Genomic DNA, 19,854 nt, shown 5'->3' with positions numbered 1-19,854 from the left:
AATGGACTTAGATTGAGCAGCACTGCTCGTGCTGCTGTGAGTGATGCCATGTAGGCTAAACCTATTAGCTCTAGGGTGCTCAGGCACCTACTGGGCAACACCGTCCATCAAAGCGGTCAATAGCTGTTGATTTTTGACAAGACATTAGGCTACTGTCGGTCAGTTTAGATTTCCACATTATTAATGGAAGATGTGGGGTCTGTCATCCAAGAAATAATTTTCATATTGTTTACTATAACTAGCCTATAGGAGGATTCTCCATCCTGCTTGGCCTTAGTTGGTGTATCCTCTGCCCTTGCAACAATTTCACCTGCACTCTTATCATCCCACCCACAGCTGTCTCACCCAGGAAGAGAAGGAGACAGGTTGAGAGAAAGTCAGGAGGAGAGAGGAGCGTTTGCAAAACACGAATTGACTCAAAACGTAAACAACAGTGAGGATCAATAAACTCGGGCTATAACAATAATGACCCAACCAGCGGAACTTGGCAAGCACCGTGTTGGCTTAACCAGCGCAAGCACTGAGACTGAAAGAGGGATTTCCCCCATGGGCTCTTATCAACTGGGAAACAGACTGAAAACATATTATGACTTATCTTCGCTTTTCCACCGCCCGTTCACAGAAATATTGAACTCGAGACTGGTGTATGGATCCTCCACCCACCCGGTCTTCTCTATGGGTTGATAACACTGTGTTTTGTGTCGGTCCCGTTTGGCACAGAGAGGCGTGCTGTGATCCCGCCCCAGGCTTTCTCTGGGAATGCGGGAATGACGAGCCAAAAAGGAGGATTAATGCATCTTTTAGGGGGTTGCTGCAAACCCCATTTTGATCTCAAGTATGTGCGCTGGTGTTTGGTGAGTCAAGGGGAGACCACACCACAAATAACAGCTCCCTTTCCCCTCCTGCAGCCACACACACACACACACACACACACACACACACTTGGGAGTATCCACACTGCCGTTCCTCTCTAAAGCCAGTTGCATTATCCTTGACCTAGTGCAGTGCCGCTGCCAGATATTTTAGCACAATGATTAGTGCTCCTGCGCGACACCTGGTCTGTCACCAGCGTCACTGTTTGGGTGGCACAGTGAACCGGCGCTGGGTAGGGGCACAGGGACAGACTGGCACCAGGCCCAAAACAGATGGCAATGAGTTTCACTTACAGCGCGACACAGTGGCAGGCAGGAGTGGAGATAACACCTCTGTCTAATAATAAAAAATCCCCGGTTCCCTAGGTGACCCCTTCAGCGCCTGCAGCCTTTTTAATTACATCTGAATCCCAGTCCACCGAGAGAGATAGAGAGAGAGAGAGAGAGAGAGAGAGAGAGCTAGGACGGGATAGAGATGTTGTTAAGCCATCAGCCCTGCTCTCTCTCTCTCACTCTCTCTCACTCTCTCTCTCCCGCCCCCCCACCCCTCCCCCTGACAGAGAGCTGTGGCTGGCTGGTGACTCATCCTCACCATAAGCCATGCTGGATCTGCGCGCTACCTACAAGGTTTAACATTTAATTACTCTAGCCTCAAATAGATTCACATTTGGGGTATTTTTGTGTGTTTTTTTTTTTTATGCGCATGAGGTACCTTAGGTAATCATCCGACCAAGAGGACTTCATACATTTTCAAAAGAGCTAAACCCGGCGATTCACACACAGACGCTCTTTCACCTCCATCACCTCCCTGTAAAATGTAGCGGAATGCCGTCTATTTGGGCCAGTGGGGCTGGGAGGGAGATTCCACATGGGAACACCAAGCTCCAGGCTTATTCCTGTTGTTGAAAATTTCATATTGTCATTAAAGATACAATATTTTACAATCCATATCCACATGTTTTTTGAAGATATTGACTTGTAGATGCAAAATAAGCTTTTTGGGACTGTTAAACCCTGCAAAAGTCATAGTACAGGCCGGGTTTACTCCAGTGCGAGAAACAGTACAAATGTCAACAACAGCTTTTACAGCCTCAAAATGCATGTAACACTCACTTTGTAGCTGTTACATATTGTCATCAATTGTGTCCAAACCTTAGACAATAATTTTCCAAGTAAAAAACAAAATCTAAAAAAAATTTAAAAAAAAAGCCAGTAGTGGACAGTATTCGATGTGATGTGCCATACTGCAATTGCAAATTGGGTCTTTTTAAGGAAATATTTTTTTTCCTCATTCTGTCCTGTATATACTCCACAGTATTCAATCTGAACAGACCAAATTGATGTTGTCTTCTTCACTACCATGTTATCAGTGCTTGAACTTGATGAGGCTTTATGAATCATGCTTGCACAGCTCTGTACAGCAGAGGGGAGTGCCTGGGTGAAGTGAATGAGTGAGTGCTGCAGAGTGGCTCTCTCAAGGAAAGTGGGTGAGCGGATAGCTGTTTGTTTGCTTTGTCACTTAGCCCCCCCCCCTTTCTGCTTCCCCTTGGACTGTGGCTGAGAGTGATCACAATTTAATGCAATGGGACTGGTGGAAAAGTGGGTCAGGAGGAAGTTCGGCAAACTTGGCGCTGGGAGGTTGTTGACTTCTTGTGGAGTGTCTTGCTGTAGAGGCAAGTTTTTTGATGGAGTTGGGGTGGGTGGGGCTGAAGAGAGTGAACTTTCTGGATTTTTAAAGGTCACAAGTGATTGTAGACCCACGAAAGAGGCATGTTGGACACGGGTTTGTCTGTTTTAACTCTTTTTGGTTTCCTCTATGTTTTTCTATCTGTCTCTCTGTTGTGTCAGCTATGCTTGACCTGCAGAGGTGTCCGCTGGGACCTTCTGACCTACATGTGTTTTTCTGATTAAATATCTTTTCACTATGCTCTTGCTGTGAGAATGAGCACTGTACGTCTTTTTTGTCCCCCACCCATTCTTCATCCAAAAGTGCTCAGATGGTCTGCTTCATAATTTCCTAGCGTGGCAGCTCTGGCTAAAGGATATCTCTCGTATTGCAAGGCCCAGTGTGCCCGTCAAAAATTGATTTCATTTTCGAAGGGGAGGTATGTGGTTCTTACTTGTTTTATTTAATAGCGAACAGATGGCAATGAATCACTTAAACCTCTGTGCTCAACAATTTAATTTGTAGCAGCATGCAGAAACAGGGCTGACTGAAGACATTTTGTTGCACTATGGCTTGTCGAAGCATCTGTGCTGTCAACGTTCATGAGGAATTCACCCATGAAGCTGGCAATAAGAAATCAAAGGATCCTGATTCAGTGGCAGTGCGGTGCATCACCCATTTACCAAGAATCACAGACTTTTATTTGAAGACGAGGGACGCCAGACTCCTTTTTAAGCTGCACAGAATATCATTTGATTGTTCTCTTGATTGCTCACTCACTTTCCTACTTGGCAATCATTGATGAATCTTGGATGTGGCCCACTGTTACTGTCACACCTGCGGAATAACGGAGGAATAAAGACGCAAGTGGAAATGAAATGTGGCAACAGTCGGTGTCGTTTTGTCTTGAGTTTAAGAAATGTCAGTCATGCTCCATCCCCATACAATGCATCATGAAGGTGTGCTCATGCGGTGTTAGTCATGCCACTAACCTGTTTCTTTCTCACTCTCTCTTTTTTCTCTCCCCCCTCTCTTGTTCTCTCTCTCTCACACAGGCTCTGCAGTCTCACACTGAAAAAGCTGATTGTCCTCAAAGAACTGGATAAAGAACTGAACTCCCTGTCTATAGCTGTTAAAATACAGGTGGGTGAGTTATATCCCCCTCGTGTGACGGGAACATGTTTGATTGCAACACGTTTGATGGCAGTGTGTCACAGTCTGGAGTCTGCCTGTGGCTCATTGTTTCTCAAATCTTTGCCAAGGCTGCACCCTGCTGAACATAAGTCACAAAGGCTAGACGATGATAAGACATGCCACTAATCCTGCCGTTTGATAAAAACCCTCCTCCTTAGCTGCACAGGAAGCTCTGGTGAGTCACATCCACTCAGGTGCTTTAAAAGGCAGACTAGCATTACCACTCTAAGCAGGGGCATTAGTACCTTAAGAAGGATTTTGCATCTTTCATTGATTGCTAATGCATTTTTGTGACTACGGGTGCACAGTCCTAACACGTGTTGCCTAGCCCTTTCCTGTGTCCCGCTAAAGATAGGGGAGGATCCTACTGCACCCTACCTCACCGGAACATCTTGGCTTTACCTAGACTGAGCTGTGCCGGCACACTGTCTTACAAATGACTGTTGGAACACTCTGTCTTTAGTGTGCGGTCAGGCTTCACGGTTTTAAAACAGAGACTCAGCGGTAAGCCTAGACTCCTGGTTGTGAGTCCTTCTAGTGGTTGTGAATATGATGGTCCACTGCCTCCGAAACAGTTGATTTTGGGAGAGAACTAAGGGCACTGGGTGCACCTTAAGTGTACGCACACACACATGCACTCGCAGTGCCCTAAGGTGGCCATGTGGAAATAATTTCCCCAGGAAAAAGTCATTCAAACTTTGTTCACTGCAGTTGTCCAGGAAACCCAAGTAGAGGAGAATTTGAGAATTAGACTCACCTCATAGCGAGCCTAGGGGAGGGAGCCAGCTTTTTCCACAACTCTTACCTGAGTGATTCAGCACTGCACTGGTAGAACACAAGAACAAAGGCTTTTATATTGCCCACACAACAGGGTTTGACCTTGTCAGGGAAAAATCTAATATCTGGTTGTTAGATTTCCTATTTTGCAGATGCTTTATTGACATCCACCTGACCCCTTTGTCAGGTGGATTCTTTTTTTTCAGGGTTTTCTGGCCCAGGGTCGTGTGAATCATGTGAATTTAAAGCCTTAGAATCTTTCTGCTCTCCCCTCAGTCGACCTCTAAGTAGGAATGTGCCACCTGCGCCATGTCTGAATGACACAGTGTGTGCCCGACATGCCGGCTTTATCTGCGCACTGAGGATATGCTTATACCAACAGGGAATATGATGATTCCCAGCAGTATAGGAAAGTAGAATAGGAAATAGAAAATTGCTATAGCTGTAAAACCCACAAGGCCATTCTACTGCAGTGGTGTTTTTTTATAGTTGCGTATGTAAGAATGAAACATGAGAAAGCAAGAAATATGACTCCCTAGTTACCATGAGTCAGCATAGTCACCATTTTTTAATAAAGCATGGCTAACTGTGCTCCTTGTGAATTATCACCATGGCTGGAATGTGCAGTCAGATCCAAAGGCTCACCTTCTGTGGCAAAGCAAGCCTCCCATTATATATATCTTAAATAATCTAATGTAATACAACCTTCTTTTTTCCCTCCTGTCTAATGGGGCAGATGCATAAAGATGGCTGCCTCCATCCAACGGTCCAAGCTATCTAAACATCCTTTCTTAGCATTTCAGAAGTGGAATAACAACTGGGTGAACAATGCACTGTAGACACGAGAACCAAATCTCGTCAGTGCAGGAAGCCACCATTTCTATTCCCTTGGTCAGTAATTGACAATTTTTTCCGTAGCGCTCTCAATGTTCTCCCCTTCATTATGAACTTTAATTGAAATTTTATGCAGTACCAGGTCATTCTATTTAAAGAAAAACAAATCATTTCCCCCTTACTGTCGTTCTGGAGAGGAGAAAGCAAGCAACCAAGTGTGGCTTTATCCATGAGCTGCGTTGTCTCCAGAGCGTGAAATCTCTCCATTTCTGCTGAGCCGCCCGGAGGACAGCCGAGCAAGCTCTGTTCGCCGCGGCTCTGGAACTGGAGCATTAAATCCAATTTCCAGCAGGTTTGGCTGGGGAGAACGGAGACGCTGGGGAGATAAAAGAGAGAGTCGGAGAAGATGACAGAGCAGGGATGGGGGTTTTTGTTTTTGGACGGTGAATGACAAAGCCTCATTACCGCATGTCATCAGTTCTCTGTTCGGCATACACCGGCCATCTCTTTCTGTCTCCCAGGCTCATCAGGTTAAGTGGCCTGCATGCACCGTCACCCCCTGGGATGCATACCCACTAACCTTTTGGACAGTCTCCCAGCCCTCAACATTAGGGACGATGAGATAGCAGCTCGGTCTCCAGGAGGCTCTGTGTTCCCCGGGGTGCTCTCTCACCCTGGAGACCGCCGGGTCACCAGGGGGTCCTCACACAAACCTCTCCTACATTTTCCACATGTTGGGTTGCGACAGAGCGGCCTGGTGCTACATGTGCACTACATGATTATGCATTCCGTCATTTCTCTGTGCGGTTGCCTGAGGTTGTGGCGAGACGTCGTCGTCGTGAGCTAGATTATGTTCGGAAAGGCGTGCAGTCCTCATTTCAGCTCTAGCCACTGTCCAAAGCACTTCCATGTGCAGCACTCTCAGATATGATCCAATTATGTGTGTGTGTGTGTGAGAGAGAGTCTGTGTCAGTGTGTGTTGGGTGAAAGCAGAAGCCCCAGCATGCCTTCCAAATCTACTTTAATACAGTTGCACATGGAGCTGCAGTCCTGACCCTGAATCACTTCCCGTCTAAGCTGCAAAAAGTGGACCCCATTTTAGAGAATTTTAGATCCTTAAAATAGTTACCTTGAGCGTGATAGTGTAGAGTTGGAGTTTTAGCCAAGCTTGTTCCCACAGGCATTTTGCGCTTGGTAGAAGAGAGGGGTTGTTACGTCCCCCCATCTGGCCCCAGAAAGACAGTGGAGAAGCTTGTAACGGTGCACAGAGGGCGAGAGAGAGGGGGGCCGCAGGACATTCAGTATAAGCTTTCCTTGCCAAGGCTCTGTATTGTTAATGCATGTCAGGCAGTTTGAGAGTGCTTGGCTTTTGTGCCTTGATTCATTGTACCAGCTACTGAGCTTGAGAAAGGAGTGCATACAAGGCTTCTCTTTGTGGAGCTCAAGTTAGTGACAAGGTCAGCCTCAGACACAGAGATTTACCCTCTCTCTTCTTTTTCTGTGTAATGCAAAACAACTGCTGTGGATACTGTCAAGGCTCTGCCAACATGTTCCATCTCTGTAGCATGTTGAGCCATAATGTCAGATAGAAAGAAACCCTCTACTACTGAATGCATAGCAAGGCTTAGCAAAGCTTAAGATTCTTTATTCCCATGCCCCCTTCAGTTCTTCAAAGCTTTGTTGCTGTTCTTTGAAGTTCAATAGAATAGTCTCATCTGTTTTTAAAACTATTGACATTGCAGTAAATGATCACCAAAACTTTACTTTCCTTATTCGTGAGGTAGTAAAATGAAAACATTGCCTCTGGCTCGTATTGTTTCAAAAACTTGTTGACTGGTGAGATTTTGAAGTTTTCAACCACATGCAAGGTCTGGGGACTGTATGAGGAATGGATGAATTCAATTAAGTGTCATGAGGCAAATGTCACCTGTTGCATATTTGTAACCTATCGTTCAATTCAGTCAAATATTCTGCATCTGGTCATATGTACTATGGCCGTTTTTCAAAGGTAAACAGTGGGATTTGGAGGATATTTTAAAGTAAGCTTACTTGTAAAAGAGCATCCACTTTCAAGTCGAGAGGAAAATGGATTTGTGGGGTGTCTTTCCTGTTTTGCCTGACACATCCAGCTACATGCAGCCTTGTATTTTGTTTGCTCCAGCTCTGCTATTTATACATGCCCGATTGATCTGAGGGAGTTAGTTAATTGAAGTGTGGGTACGTGTGCCAGCTCTGTGGGCTGTGACTCTCCTCCTCCTCCTCTTCCCCTCTGCGGCTCATTAGGAGAGAGCCACTGATGACAGCTTCCTATTGTCCTGGATGTTTGTGGGTCTTATTGTCTTCCACACTGTGTGTTACTGTGGCTTTTCCTCACCCTGTTCTCTCCATCATCTATCCATGTTGTGTTGGTAGGTGTGACTAGACTGAAAAAGACCATGTCTGATTAAAAAAACTGAGTGAAACAAGCTAGTTAATGGAGAAAAAAACTCATAATTGCAGCTTTTTAAGCATTGCTCCTGTGTTTTGTGTCTTTGTCATTCGGTTTGTATTTATAGACAATAGGTGTTTTAAATCATGTTTATTTTATTCTTGCTTTGACCTATTGTAGCTAGCACCACTGCATAGTTGAATAAGGCCAACCCCCCCTCTGGTATCCTGTAATGATTCCTCAGCACATGCCCGACCATTTCATTTGGTATCTGTTACATGATTCAGCAGCTCTCTGCGCTGCCAGTCAAGCTGATGGCATTAGGATCTAATGTCGTACCCACTGGATCAGACTATTAATGGGTTTCTCCCCAAGGTATTAAGTTGGATACAGGATATCCTACCTGCCCCACGGTGCTCACCAAATCTTATTTTATGCAATTGGTAGTAGAGCAGATACCCGAACTAACTTTTTAGCACTACAAATTTGTACAGCAATCTATGAGTTGCCAAATATTGCACAACAGATGCATGCCTTCTCCAGTCAGAGCTTGACACCTTCCCAAAATGGTGAACCCGAGACTTGACAAGCTGTTTCTCATGTTCACATTCTGCTTACTTGTTTCAAGATCATGATAAGAGGCAGGAAAAAGCCGTTTGGTTAAAGAGTTTGAACTATACCCCGACAAGGTACATGACAGAACTTAATCCAGGGGCGCCCAAGGGAAACGTGCTGAGATGAGGAGTTGCGTTTTAGGACTGAGCGATAGTTCCTCCAGGACACACTGGGCGCTAGTTTGAAGAGACTGACATAACCCATGGGATTTAAATCCCTGTGCTATTTTGCCACACCAGCTTCATGCCAACACCAGCATGTGCTTCGGTGATGAGTCTTTCTCACTTGTGACCAGAACACCAAGCGTTAGATAATGAAGCTAAATTTGATCCTGAGCAGCAGCTTAAGACACTTGGCTGTTACTTTCTACCAGAGATCTTTGGCAACAACATGCAACATTGTAGCAGCTAACGGTCAAACTCAAAGTCCTTTGTGTGTTTTGAAAGAAGTTGACAGTTCAGTTTTTCTTATGAGACGTTGTTGAAGCCAGCCTCAATGTATAGTGCTTTTAGTGCCAAACATTTTTTTTCCAGGTTACAGCCATACTTTCACCTGGGCCATACACCACTCTCAGGCCAAAGCCTAGACAGTTATCTAACTATCACATTATAATCTTTGTCCTATATGATCAAGAACCCTAGCCAGAGATTTTTAAAATGCTTAGTGCAGCGGTAGCCTGGAGGTTAGAGAAGCAGGCTTGTGACCAGGAGGTTGTTGGTTTGAATCCTCACATCGGCTGGGAAAATCTGGGTGGGGAATAAGAAACAATCCCCCGTCTCTCCTTCCCTTTCTCCCTTAACACCTACCGTTGATGAGCCCTTGAGCAAGGCACTTAACTCCCACATGCTCCAGTGGTGCTGTGTTCGGTAGACATCGTTCAGTAGACTGTTTGTACTGGGCTGCTCCAAGGTGTGAATCTGTGTAAATGTGTGAATGCGAAGCGGGGTGGTACTGAAAATGAGCATGCATGCTCAGTCACCGTTCCCTGGGTAGATGAAACCTAAAAAAAGCAACAATGAGAAGCAACATGAGATGTGGGATTTGGGGGGATTTTGTGTTCCAAAACGGCGAGTGTGGGACGGAAGTGAGTTTTAAAAGCCCGAAATCTCAGCGCCTGGGGAAGTAATTGTTAAGTCATTGGTATTGATCAACAACCCTAGCTCCCACAGATATATTATGATCTTTTTGTGCTATGGGGCAGGAAAAAATCTTGCTTATTGCACCTTTTTAAGGTGCCTGAATGATTTTTCACGAATGCCTATATGTGAAATTCACCTGGAAAAAGAACCGGGAGTGCCTGAGGCATAGATATTTACACATAGTATTTATAAATGCTATATGTAAATATATGTACAAATATGTAAAAAAAAAAAAAAATCATAGGAGTACTTATGATGAACCTTTGCCTTCCAGGGATCCAAGCGTCTTCTGAGATCAAATGAGTACGTCCTCCCACCCAGTGGCCTGATGGAGACAGATCTGGAGCTCACATTCTCACTACAGGTAAATGCACTCAGTCATTACACTGTGAAATCTCGCATTGGTATTGACGGGCATAATTTCACTTATTGAAATGCTATTGTCACATTTATTCTGTGATTTACTGGATTGAAGACAATTTTTCAGCCTCAAATTGATTGAACATTTGCTACAAGCAATGACTATGTGACAGCAGGTTTACATTTGAAGCTGTAATCGTTTTGTTTACCTTAGTTGTATGTAACGCTTGTAAACATAGGACAAAATGAACCTATAATTTCAAATACGATGGGTTATGATAGTTGCCAAAAGCTCATCTTACGTGTACAAAACTAATTCTTCAAGAATCAAGTAATTCTAACTAATATTCAAATGGCTAAATAAATTCTGCATTTGGGCTTTAAAGGACATGCTCAAGATTTTTTTTTTATTTCTGCAAGATGTTTCATTCAACCTGCCCTCATTCGACCCTCTGATAGCTTTGGAAAATACAGCCCTCCTTCAGTGTTAGTTTCCTTGCTGCCAGCAAAACAAATTGAGTGTGTTGAAATGAGTCTACTGTGTAGATGTCAGTTCTCATCTAAAGGCTGATGAATATGTAATGTGGCTTGCATCCGGTTTTGTTTATCTGAGTTTTTGTTTTATTGTTAGTACCCCCATTTTCTGAAGAGGGACGCCAACAGACTCCAGATTATGTTGCAGAGGAGGAAACGCTACAAGAACCGAACCATCCTGGGCTACAAGACTTTGGCCGTGGGAGTTATCAATATGGCCGAGGTACTGTATAGCCCTTTTGTGGGGACATTATTTTAAATGACCATATGCCTCCTTTTATTATTTCATTCCATGACGCCTTGTCTGCCATTTAATTTGTCGTGAGAAACAAATAATTTTGCTCTGAGCATGTGATTGCATTCTGTCTCTTGACAGTGATTGACATGGTTATTAGTGTCTATGTGCCATGTCTTGCCAGAGAGAAGGCCTCCTGTGTCACACGTCATTTTAGATGATTCATGCTCATCACACATACTGCTGTGTGAGATTATGGGCCATCTGGAGCTGGTTTCATATGCACTTTTCTGAAACAACAGTGTGTTCAGCCATGCTGGGCGCAAGTAATGGACTGTGGCCTGCTATATTACCCAGTGTGAATGTTTGTGTGATGTCTATACGTGGATATGCATGTGCAACAGTTGATAATTACTGAGCCTTACTTAATGTTCCTGGTTTATTTGAAAGGGACAAGTGCAGATAACATTGATACCATACTAATTACAGCATCAGATGCATTGTACATGGGTGTCTAGCCAAACCTATTTTCCAACACTAGTGCCATGGCAGGAATTGATTGACATCTGAAAACAAGAGTAATGCACTATTATATTTTAAAATACCACTCATCCGCTGTGTTGTTATGGTGCTTGCTGCAGCAAACAACCCACAGACTTCTATGAATAAAGCCAGGTTGACCATTATTGTATCCCATTGGGTAATTATGTTGTCATCAGCTGTAGAGTAAACTCTCATGCGCCCTCATTTTGAATCTGTCAGGGCATTATGTAGGAGGAAGTCAGTTATTGGGCTTTGGATGGAGTCCTCAAGTGCCCCCCTGCCAGTGTTTGAGCAAAATTAGCCCTACTCCCTCAACAGCACTTTTATCAAGCAAAATATTGAAACTACTCCCTGGACAGTGCTAAAAATGAGAGCTCATCCCTTCTCAACTGATTCAAACAATTTATGCAAACTATGTTATGCTGTTTGACTTGATGATATGAGCAAATTGGCTTGGATCATGATGAAGACATTCAGAATGGAAAAGCAGTACTGTGCTCGTGAAGATTTATTTAGAGCCGGCATAACTGTCATCTTGTAATCAGTTCAAGTTGGCAAATCTCTGCAAGCATAAAACAGTGTAATAAAAGCCATCTCAATCTTGTTGGATCTATATCTGTGAAGAGAGAGATACAATTCTCCTATCCTGCCGGTCTGTTTATAGAAGTTCCATTTGTTCCATTCAGCTTCAGCATGGCTCTCCTGAGTGACTGATAGACACAGGAATTGCAAGGGACATGAAGGCATCTCAGCTGAAATGGATTTGATATTGAGGCAGATGCAATCCATATATCAAGTCATGCAACAGTTGTATTCGTTCCAGAAAAGATAATGTTGTCAAGAACATTACAAGGGAAGGATAGTGTAAAACTGCAGTTTCTTACGATTGTATGAATCATTTTAGTCTTTTTGTGGAAATATATCCCCTGAATCTACGACCAGCCTTAACGTTGTTGCTTCCTGTGTCCAGGTGATGCAACACCCGACAGACGGAGGACAGATTCTGGGTCTCCATAGCAACGTGAAGGAGGCGCCAGTGCGTGTGGCGGAGATCAGCGTGTACTCTCTGTCCAGCCAGCCCATCGACCACGAGGACGGCAGCGGCCAGGCTGGACGCAAGGCCAAAACCTCAGGTGGGCACAGCCAGCTCCCCTCCCCCTACTTGGGTCTGTTAGACAGGCTTGTACCCACGCTGCCCGGCCAAATCCTGTCTGTAATTTCAGCCTCCATCCCGGAGCTAGCACTCCCTGCCCTGGCCTCTCTCTTCCGTCCTTTCGCATGGCTCCTATTTCCCAACCAAGGACAGAATATACTCTATTAATCCCAGGCCAACCTATGGCCAAGGGTGTGTTATTCTCTTCAGCTATGGTTGTAATGTTGATTTGAGAGTTGAACAGATGTAGGGGCTATTGCCTTACACTGCTCTAATTCTGGAGGGGGGAAATGTTGGGCCTTGATCGGACGGACTCCACGCCTTCATCCCGCTAAGTTGATCCCTCCCTGTTCTGGTTGTTATTAAGGAGGCTGCTCAAACATAACAGATGAGCTCATGCACCAAGTATTAAACTAGTGTCACTCAGAGGGAAAGGAAGATGTTTATCTTTCTCCCCTCTGCAGTGATCCTTAATAACATCCATCCCATCCAGGGACATAGAACAGGATGTTTCACAGTGAAAAGGAAGTTTGAATTAGCTGTCCAGAACAAAGCTCTTTTATCACCTGATCTGTCATATGCAGTCAAATGTGCAGGAAAGTCTCTTAAATCCAAACCCCTTAGGAATGGTCATTCAAACCAGTGAAATCTGCTTAACAGTAAAATGTTTCAACAACTGAAATGTAGTTGAAGCTTAATCAAAATATTATACATGCATTTCAGAAAGTGCTTGACAGTCTAATTTGCATTTGATAAGCTTTTCATTGCATGTATCGACAAGCAAATTCAGTGTTTAATTATGCACTATGAAAATTATATATTTTTGCTTTACCGCATACTGGATTTTGTTCATTATGCCTGCTAATTAGACTGAACAGTTTGAATGTCGAAGGATAGATTTGAATAGAAGAGGATAGAAAAGAACTGTATTGTCCACACAGGTGGAAAATTGTCTTTGGCCTCACCCATGACATAAAATTGCATTAGTGCACATCAGAGAGCATAATATACATTAAACAAATTAAAAACAACCTCATATACATAGACCATCTTAGCCTACCGATCACAGTGCAAGTATGACATTTACAGAAGTAGACTAGATTTAATTTCGAGTTTAGGAGGCTTGATTTGAGTTGGAACGAACGACTTCCTATAGGCATTCTTCATTCCCACAGAGATTTCAGTTTGTATGAGTTTCAACACTGATGTTTAATAAGGCAGTGACCTTGGATTTCTGCTCGGCTTTTTTTTTTAGGTCACCAGTTAAACTCGACCTCTCTCAGTCCAGGTTTAAAAAAAAAACAAAGATGTCTCGGTGGGAAGCTTGCCAATTTGAATCTGTAGAGATGTAGTGCTGCCTAATATAATACTGGACATGTTCTTACCCGTATTTTGACAAGTGTCTGTGTGTGTTTGCGGGTTGCCTTCCTCAGACCGCTCCCCAGACATGGATAACTATTCTGAGGAGGACGATGACAGCTACTCGTCAGAACAGGAAGCGAGTGATGACGCAGTGCATGGCCAGGTCAGTGCCAGAACATGCATGGGTGTAGACAGCACACACATCTCAATGGGAATACCCAGTTAAATAAAATCAATAAAATCACATAACTCGCACACGTAAATGAACATGCACACATACCAGTGAAACATAAACAGACATGACAGACAGCCCACGTCACCATATGTGGTGTTGCATGGTTAAGTACAGGACTAAGGTTCCACAAAATATTTGTCAGAAATATTTTTATATTCAGCTTGTATAAGAATATATATTCTATATTCAGCTTGAATGCATGCAGATAGAAATGTAGGTGCACCTGTACATTGATATTTATGAGATAGGCTATTTCATCCAGACTGCCAAAACCTTCTCTGCATTTCAGGATCTCTATGATGAAGACGACGAGGTCAGGAAGCCGAAGAAAGCCCGGAGGAAAATGATCCGAACCACTTCCATGACCAGGGTGAGCTGCTCCCTCTCCCTCCTCCGCATGGACATTTAGACTTGCCAATCATTGACTGTGAAAATAACTCAAGACTTGTGTTTGCCGTCATACAAGCTTTTAAGGGGAAGGACACGGTGTGCTCCATTTGTTCGGGCCATTAAGGGGATGTGGACGAGCATGTAAATGAACATAGCGTGTTCACTGGAGTGATTATAACGGTCTTTACATAGAGTGGCTGTGAATGAGTAATCCAGTGGACAGTTACTGGGAGAACTGATAAGCCCGAGCCCAGCTGCCATGCTTGTTTAATCACGACAGTTATTGCCTTTTTCAGGGGGTTCTCTTTCATAGAAATTGCATGTCTCCTCTGTCCCTTTTTTCTGAACAGCAACCCAACTTCAAGCAGAAGTTTGTGGCCTTGCTCAAGAGGTTCAAGGTAACAGATGAGGTAAGTTGTGAAAAGAATACTTCCATTTGTCAAAGCAAACGAGGTAGCGAAATTTCGGGGAGTAACATTTACTCTGCTCATGCCCCCTCCATGTATGCACTCACCTGGACTCTCAATCTCTGTTACGAAGCTTTCAGTAAATCAGCTGTGAAACATATCAGTTATTAAATTGCCCCCGGGGCAGGCGAATAGAATTTCTCAGTATTGACTGTCTAAACAGCATATTGCCACATCACTGCTAATGTGTTCCTGACTGAAGACATCATGGCCACAATAGAGGTTCAAGCATCATTATGGCGCTAGGCTGCATTACCTCTGTGCTCATGGATGTATGATTCATACATTGCCATTAGCAGTGATCTGCATGGTGAATCCATTAACAGCCTCATTCTCTACCACTTAATCTAATGATAAATGGGGGGCTCATGCGCTTGTCCTATTTCAGGGTCGTGGTTTTTATTTTTCTCTTTCTGAAGTCTTCCTGAATAAATGTTTTCTGTGGGTTTTTACTACATAATGGCTTGTAATCAGGCCATCAGCAGCACATAAGCCATTTGTATGCAACTACCCTAGATGTCCATTAGTAGATGAGCTGTGTTAGGCCTATATAATGATGATAATAATTACCATACGACTGCATAATCTATGGGATTAATTGAGATATCTAGAGCACTTGTCTATGGTATTGTTTATGACTACAAAAACAGTCCACTGGTGGCTCCAACAAATATCTTGGTTCTATCTTGGCTCCCCCTTTGGTACTATTTTTAATTATACAGGTCTTCAGACTGAATGGGGATTTGCAGTACCTTTTTTATTAATCTCTTTAGCTCTATATTGAATATATATATTTTAATATATATTTAACTCCCATTTTATTTATGTACATACATTGTCCAGCAGACTAACAAAAATTACCGTTTATGCTCACAAAACTTGTTTGTACTGAATGTAAAAAAGACTCGTACAGAGTTTGGTAAAAAGACGTTTCAGTTCTCAGCCTCTATGGCATGGAATGAGCTCCAGAAGGACCTGAAATTACAGGAGCTGGTCTCATTGAATGTTTTTAAAACAATGGTTAAAGGTAGGGAGGATGGTGAAAATTGTAATTGTTTTTCCTCATAGTTTAAATTGCTTTTATATGAAACACTGAATGTTTGTTGATCATGTATAATGCTGTAATGTGATGAGATGTTTGTTGTGGCGTAACTTTGTGCTGCTTTTCTTGGCCAGGTCCCTCTTGAAAAAGAGATTCTTAATCTCAATGAGGCTAACCTGGATAAATAAAGGTTAAATAAAATAAAATAAATAAAAAAATAATTCAGTTTGGACCCATGTACCCGTGTGAGAGGTTTAACCCAGTGTTTCTTACAAGAGCCTGTAGGCCATCTGACCTGTGTTTGGCTGGATGTTTCTAGAAGCTTCCAGGTGGCCCGATGATCTTTCATCACGTTCCCTGTCTCTAATCCCTTCCTTGTGGCTGGGCAGTGTGCAGGGCTACAGCTCTATAAATACATGGCCAGGAGGAGGAGAGGGGACAGACTGTGTTTATCTGCTCCCTGCCAGCTCCTGCTCTTATGGAGTGGCATTAATCACCTGATTAGTCCACCAACCTGCCTGTGTGCAATTCCTATGATATACAGCCCCTCCGTGCAGCTGGCAGATCAAGGCCCAGCACCTTGGCTCTCCTCTAGCACTCACTTACCTTTTAATTGGCCAGCTCAGGACCAAGGCATGGATGTATTTATAGCATAGATTCGCTCATTTTACAGCCGTCAATGCATCTCGTTCATTCTTTAAGCTCCATTAGCACAGCCCTGTAAGTGATTAGCTAATGCACAGCAGCAGCCACTCCCCGCTCTTTATTTAATCCATGGCCGTAATTACAGACACCTTATTACAGTGTACAGATGTGTTGATGATGTGTTTCTCGTTCTTGCGCGACAGGTCCTGGACTCCGACCCCGTGGACCAGACCCAGGAGGTGGAGGAGGATCTGGACTTGCTCTACGACAGCCTGGAGGTGTACAACCAGAGTGACAGTGGGCCGGAGATGGAGGACAACGAGAGCGTCCTCAGCACACCCAAGCCCAAACTCAAGTATGGCCGTACTTGATTTCTTACCTCACATCTCTGGGGGATGCGTGCCATGTAGACTCGATTACGTGTGACTGAAAATAAGTCATACATCCAGTTGTCTGTTCATTCCCTCAAATTCAAATACTTGTTTCCGTTTTCAGGCCGTTTTTCGAAGGGATGTCTCACTCCAGCTCCCAGACAGAGATTGGAAGCCTACACAGCCAAAAGAGCCAGCACAGAGAGCTGTCATGTCCTGTAGGTTGATGACCATACACTCTTTATTATTTTATGTAAAAGAATGTCATGTGAATTGCCCCTTAGCACCTGTTTAAATGCCTGCCAATCCATTATCTTTATAGTAGTCTAGGGATTCCCAAAGGCATGCTGGGACCATGATACTATAGGCGAGACATTCTGAGCACAAGCGCCACTTAGCCCTTACTCTATCCACCCCCACAGCCCTCCAGTATTTATAGGGAGGGACCCTAAACGACCCCTCCACCCCCATCAACACACACACACACACACACACACACACACACACACACACACACACACTCACACACGCATAAAAAAAAAACATACAGGCCCGGAGAGAAGATTGGATGGAGCTATCCCTGAATTCCTCGTCTGAGATTTATGGTCTATTGGAAAGAACAAGGGCAGAGAGAGAGAGAGACATGTTGAGTCTGATGGGAGAGGGAGGGCTGTTTATAAATATCTGGGAATCCATTTTAGCCTGTAATAAAACAGCCTGCAGCATTACAGACTGCTATAGCCCACCATTTTGCTCAATAAATGTCTCCAGTTCAACTTCATAAACATTTCAAGCAGGCAAAAATGGAAAGTGTTAGATCTAACATTGAAGTAAAGTAAAGTAAAGTCGGGGTTTATACACACTTGTCAGTAGGTTGCTCTAGTGAAATCAGCGTTGCCAGAGAGGGAACAAGCTTCAAAGCCTGTGCAGGCTGTCAGCCACCGTACTTGGAGATATTTATACCTGCCAGCTCTGCCATTGTCACTAAGCTTGACTGCGTGGAGCCGCTTCTGTGAAATTGGTCTTTTACACATCTTAAGATTGGTCAATCTGGACCTGAACAGATGGAGCATAGCACTCCCATTTGGAGCTGTCGAATTTTGCGACTTTTATTCACCAAAGCCATGCCCCATAGTTAAAAGATTCTAAAGTGTGTGTTTTCCCTGCAGAGTGGAGAGTTCCTGTCTGTGGACAGATGTAAAGTGCAAGGGGCCAGGTACCAGGACGACAGCATCACAGACACAACCGTTGGGGTATGTTTTTGGAACGGCAGCATTTTTACTTCTCCACTGTATCCCCCTGTGAATTCTCCCTGTTGTTCTTTTTTTCTTTTCATCCTTCCAACACTCCCCTGTCTCCAGTGTCCTTTCCTCCCATGGGTCTCAGTTGTTTTCCAAGAAAAAGCAAAGAGTGAGGGAGAATGCGAGGGCAGGCAGACCAAACAGCACAGTCATCCATTATGGATGACTCGACCACAGAAGGCAGCCCCATGCTGGCTAAATCTTGACTGATGAGGAAACGAAAGAGGCGTGTTTGTGTTTGTTGTTGCCTTTGTGCTGTTGGGTCTGTCTAACCTCGCTCTCCTAACCCTGCCTCCCCCTCCGACCAGCATGCAAGGCTGCTCCAGTAACCCAGTTCAAACTGAATATCTGAGCTGCAGGAACAGCGTTTCCCCAGCCGCCTGCTGAGAGACCATGACTTTTTTATCTCCTCTGTCACAGTGGGCTCGCATCATTATCCCCCAGCCTCAACAGCTCAGCTCAATCATCCACTAAGCCAGCACCTCTCTGCCTCCCTCCCTGCCTCACCTCTTTCAACTCTCGCCCTCGATACGCTGGCCGCATACAAAATACCGAGAGAATACAGAATACCAAAAGCCAGAGAAAGAATCTGTTGAAGATTAATGGGACATGACGGTGGCTGTGGTGTATGATAAGCATCAACATTGTCCTCTGCGGCCCTCTTAGGTTATCTTTGCTCACCCCTTTTGCTTTAGGAGACAGAGACTGAAGATGGCGGGCCGGGGGAGGTGAGCAGCAGCTGGGATGTCAGCACTGAACGACCGGCCGGCACTGTTGGCAAGCTCTGCAAGACCGAGTCCCAGAACCACATGTCCCCCAGGTACACTGCTGAACACTACATCTGGAAACATAATAGTAAGATAACTCTCATTATGCTAGCATCTGTATTGTACAGACTTTACGGTGGACGAGTTTTTGTTGAATGCTCCTCAAACCTCTGAGTCCAGTTCTTTCACTTCCTCTCTCTTCCTGCCGTGTATTTTAAGCCCCATTGCGGTTTGTTTCCTCCTCAGTAAAATGGAGAACAGGCTGCAGCGGCGTCCCCGCAGCACCTCCATGAAGGACAGACAGAACTCCAAGGCCCAGAGTGACAGGACCAGCAGCATGGAGAGCGAGTGCTCCCCCGAGTCACGGCTCATAGCACAGGTGCAGACAGATCTGCTCTTCTCTCCAGTAATCTTTTGTTTTGTCAGATGGAAATGCACTGACCTGTGTCATCCTCTCACTCACTGGTTCTGATTGGTCCTAAAGGTTCCAAGAAAATCCGTGTATGACCAGTTGAACCAGATCCTCATCTCTGACGAACGCCTACCGGAGAGCATCATCCTCATCAACACCATGGAATGGCAAGGACAGGTGTGTGTGTGTTTTCCTATGCCTAACTCCTCAATCATAAAATCCCTCTCACTCAGCTCCTCATACATAGATGCACATGAGACATGCGGGTTCTTGCTGGGTAGAGCTAACTTGCTAGGGATGCTACCAGTCTGTCTTCATGCCTGTTAACATTAGCAAAGTTATTAACTCCTACAGTTGACAGCGGAGTCAGCCAAATATGTAAAAGTCAGCTTGGTTGGCATCATTCCAAAAAGACAGAATACAAAAAAACAAACATAAACATGTTTGGAGGAGCTACACGCTGTGTGTAGCCCAGCAGCGTGTTTTTCCTGCTTTTTCTCTGGCTGCTCAGC

General features: G+C 44.3%; 1 protein-coding gene and 1 long non-coding RNA gene across 2 annotated transcripts in view; both read left to right on the top strand.

Moving 5' to 3' along the window:
* The window catches only part of LOC139929630 (phosphofurin acidic cluster sorting protein 2), a 48,212-nt gene that overhangs the window by 17,799 nt on the left and 10,559 nt on the right, over positions 1 to 19,854 (top strand). The window contains exons 2-14 of the mRNA XM_071922578.2: positions 3,594 to 3,681; positions 9,800 to 9,889; positions 10,517 to 10,642; positions 12,168 to 12,330; positions 13,784 to 13,875; positions 14,237 to 14,317; positions 14,688 to 14,747; positions 16,695 to 16,846; positions 16,987 to 17,080; positions 18,032 to 18,115; positions 18,859 to 18,983; positions 19,177 to 19,309; positions 19,415 to 19,519. Coding sequence (XP_071778679.1) covers positions 3,594 to 3,681; positions 9,800 to 9,889; positions 10,517 to 10,642; positions 12,168 to 12,330; positions 13,784 to 13,875; positions 14,237 to 14,317; positions 14,688 to 14,747; positions 16,695 to 16,846; positions 16,987 to 17,080; positions 18,032 to 18,115; positions 18,859 to 18,983; positions 19,177 to 19,309; positions 19,415 to 19,519 — 1,393 coding nt within the window. The remainder of the gene's footprint in view (positions 1 to 3,593; positions 3,682 to 9,799; positions 9,890 to 10,516; positions 10,643 to 12,167; positions 12,331 to 13,783; positions 13,876 to 14,236; positions 14,318 to 14,687; positions 14,748 to 16,694; positions 16,847 to 16,986; positions 17,081 to 18,031; positions 18,116 to 18,858; positions 18,984 to 19,176; positions 19,310 to 19,414; positions 19,520 to 19,854) is intronic.
* On the top strand, positions 15,673 to 16,035 carry LOC139929633 (uncharacterized). Its single transcript, XR_011785422.1, has 2 exons — positions 15,673 to 15,733; positions 15,792 to 16,035. It is a non-coding gene; the product is annotated as an uncharacterized LOC139929633 (long non-coding RNA).

Source organism: Centroberyx gerrardi, chromosome 15, assembly GCF_048128805.1.
Source record: "Centroberyx gerrardi isolate f3 chromosome 15, fCenGer3.hap1.cur.20231027, whole genome shotgun sequence".
Taxonomy (NCBI): Eukaryota; Metazoa; Chordata; class Actinopteri; order Beryciformes; family Berycidae; genus Centroberyx; species Centroberyx gerrardi.
This window is presented reverse-complemented; position numbering and strand designations above follow the sequence as displayed.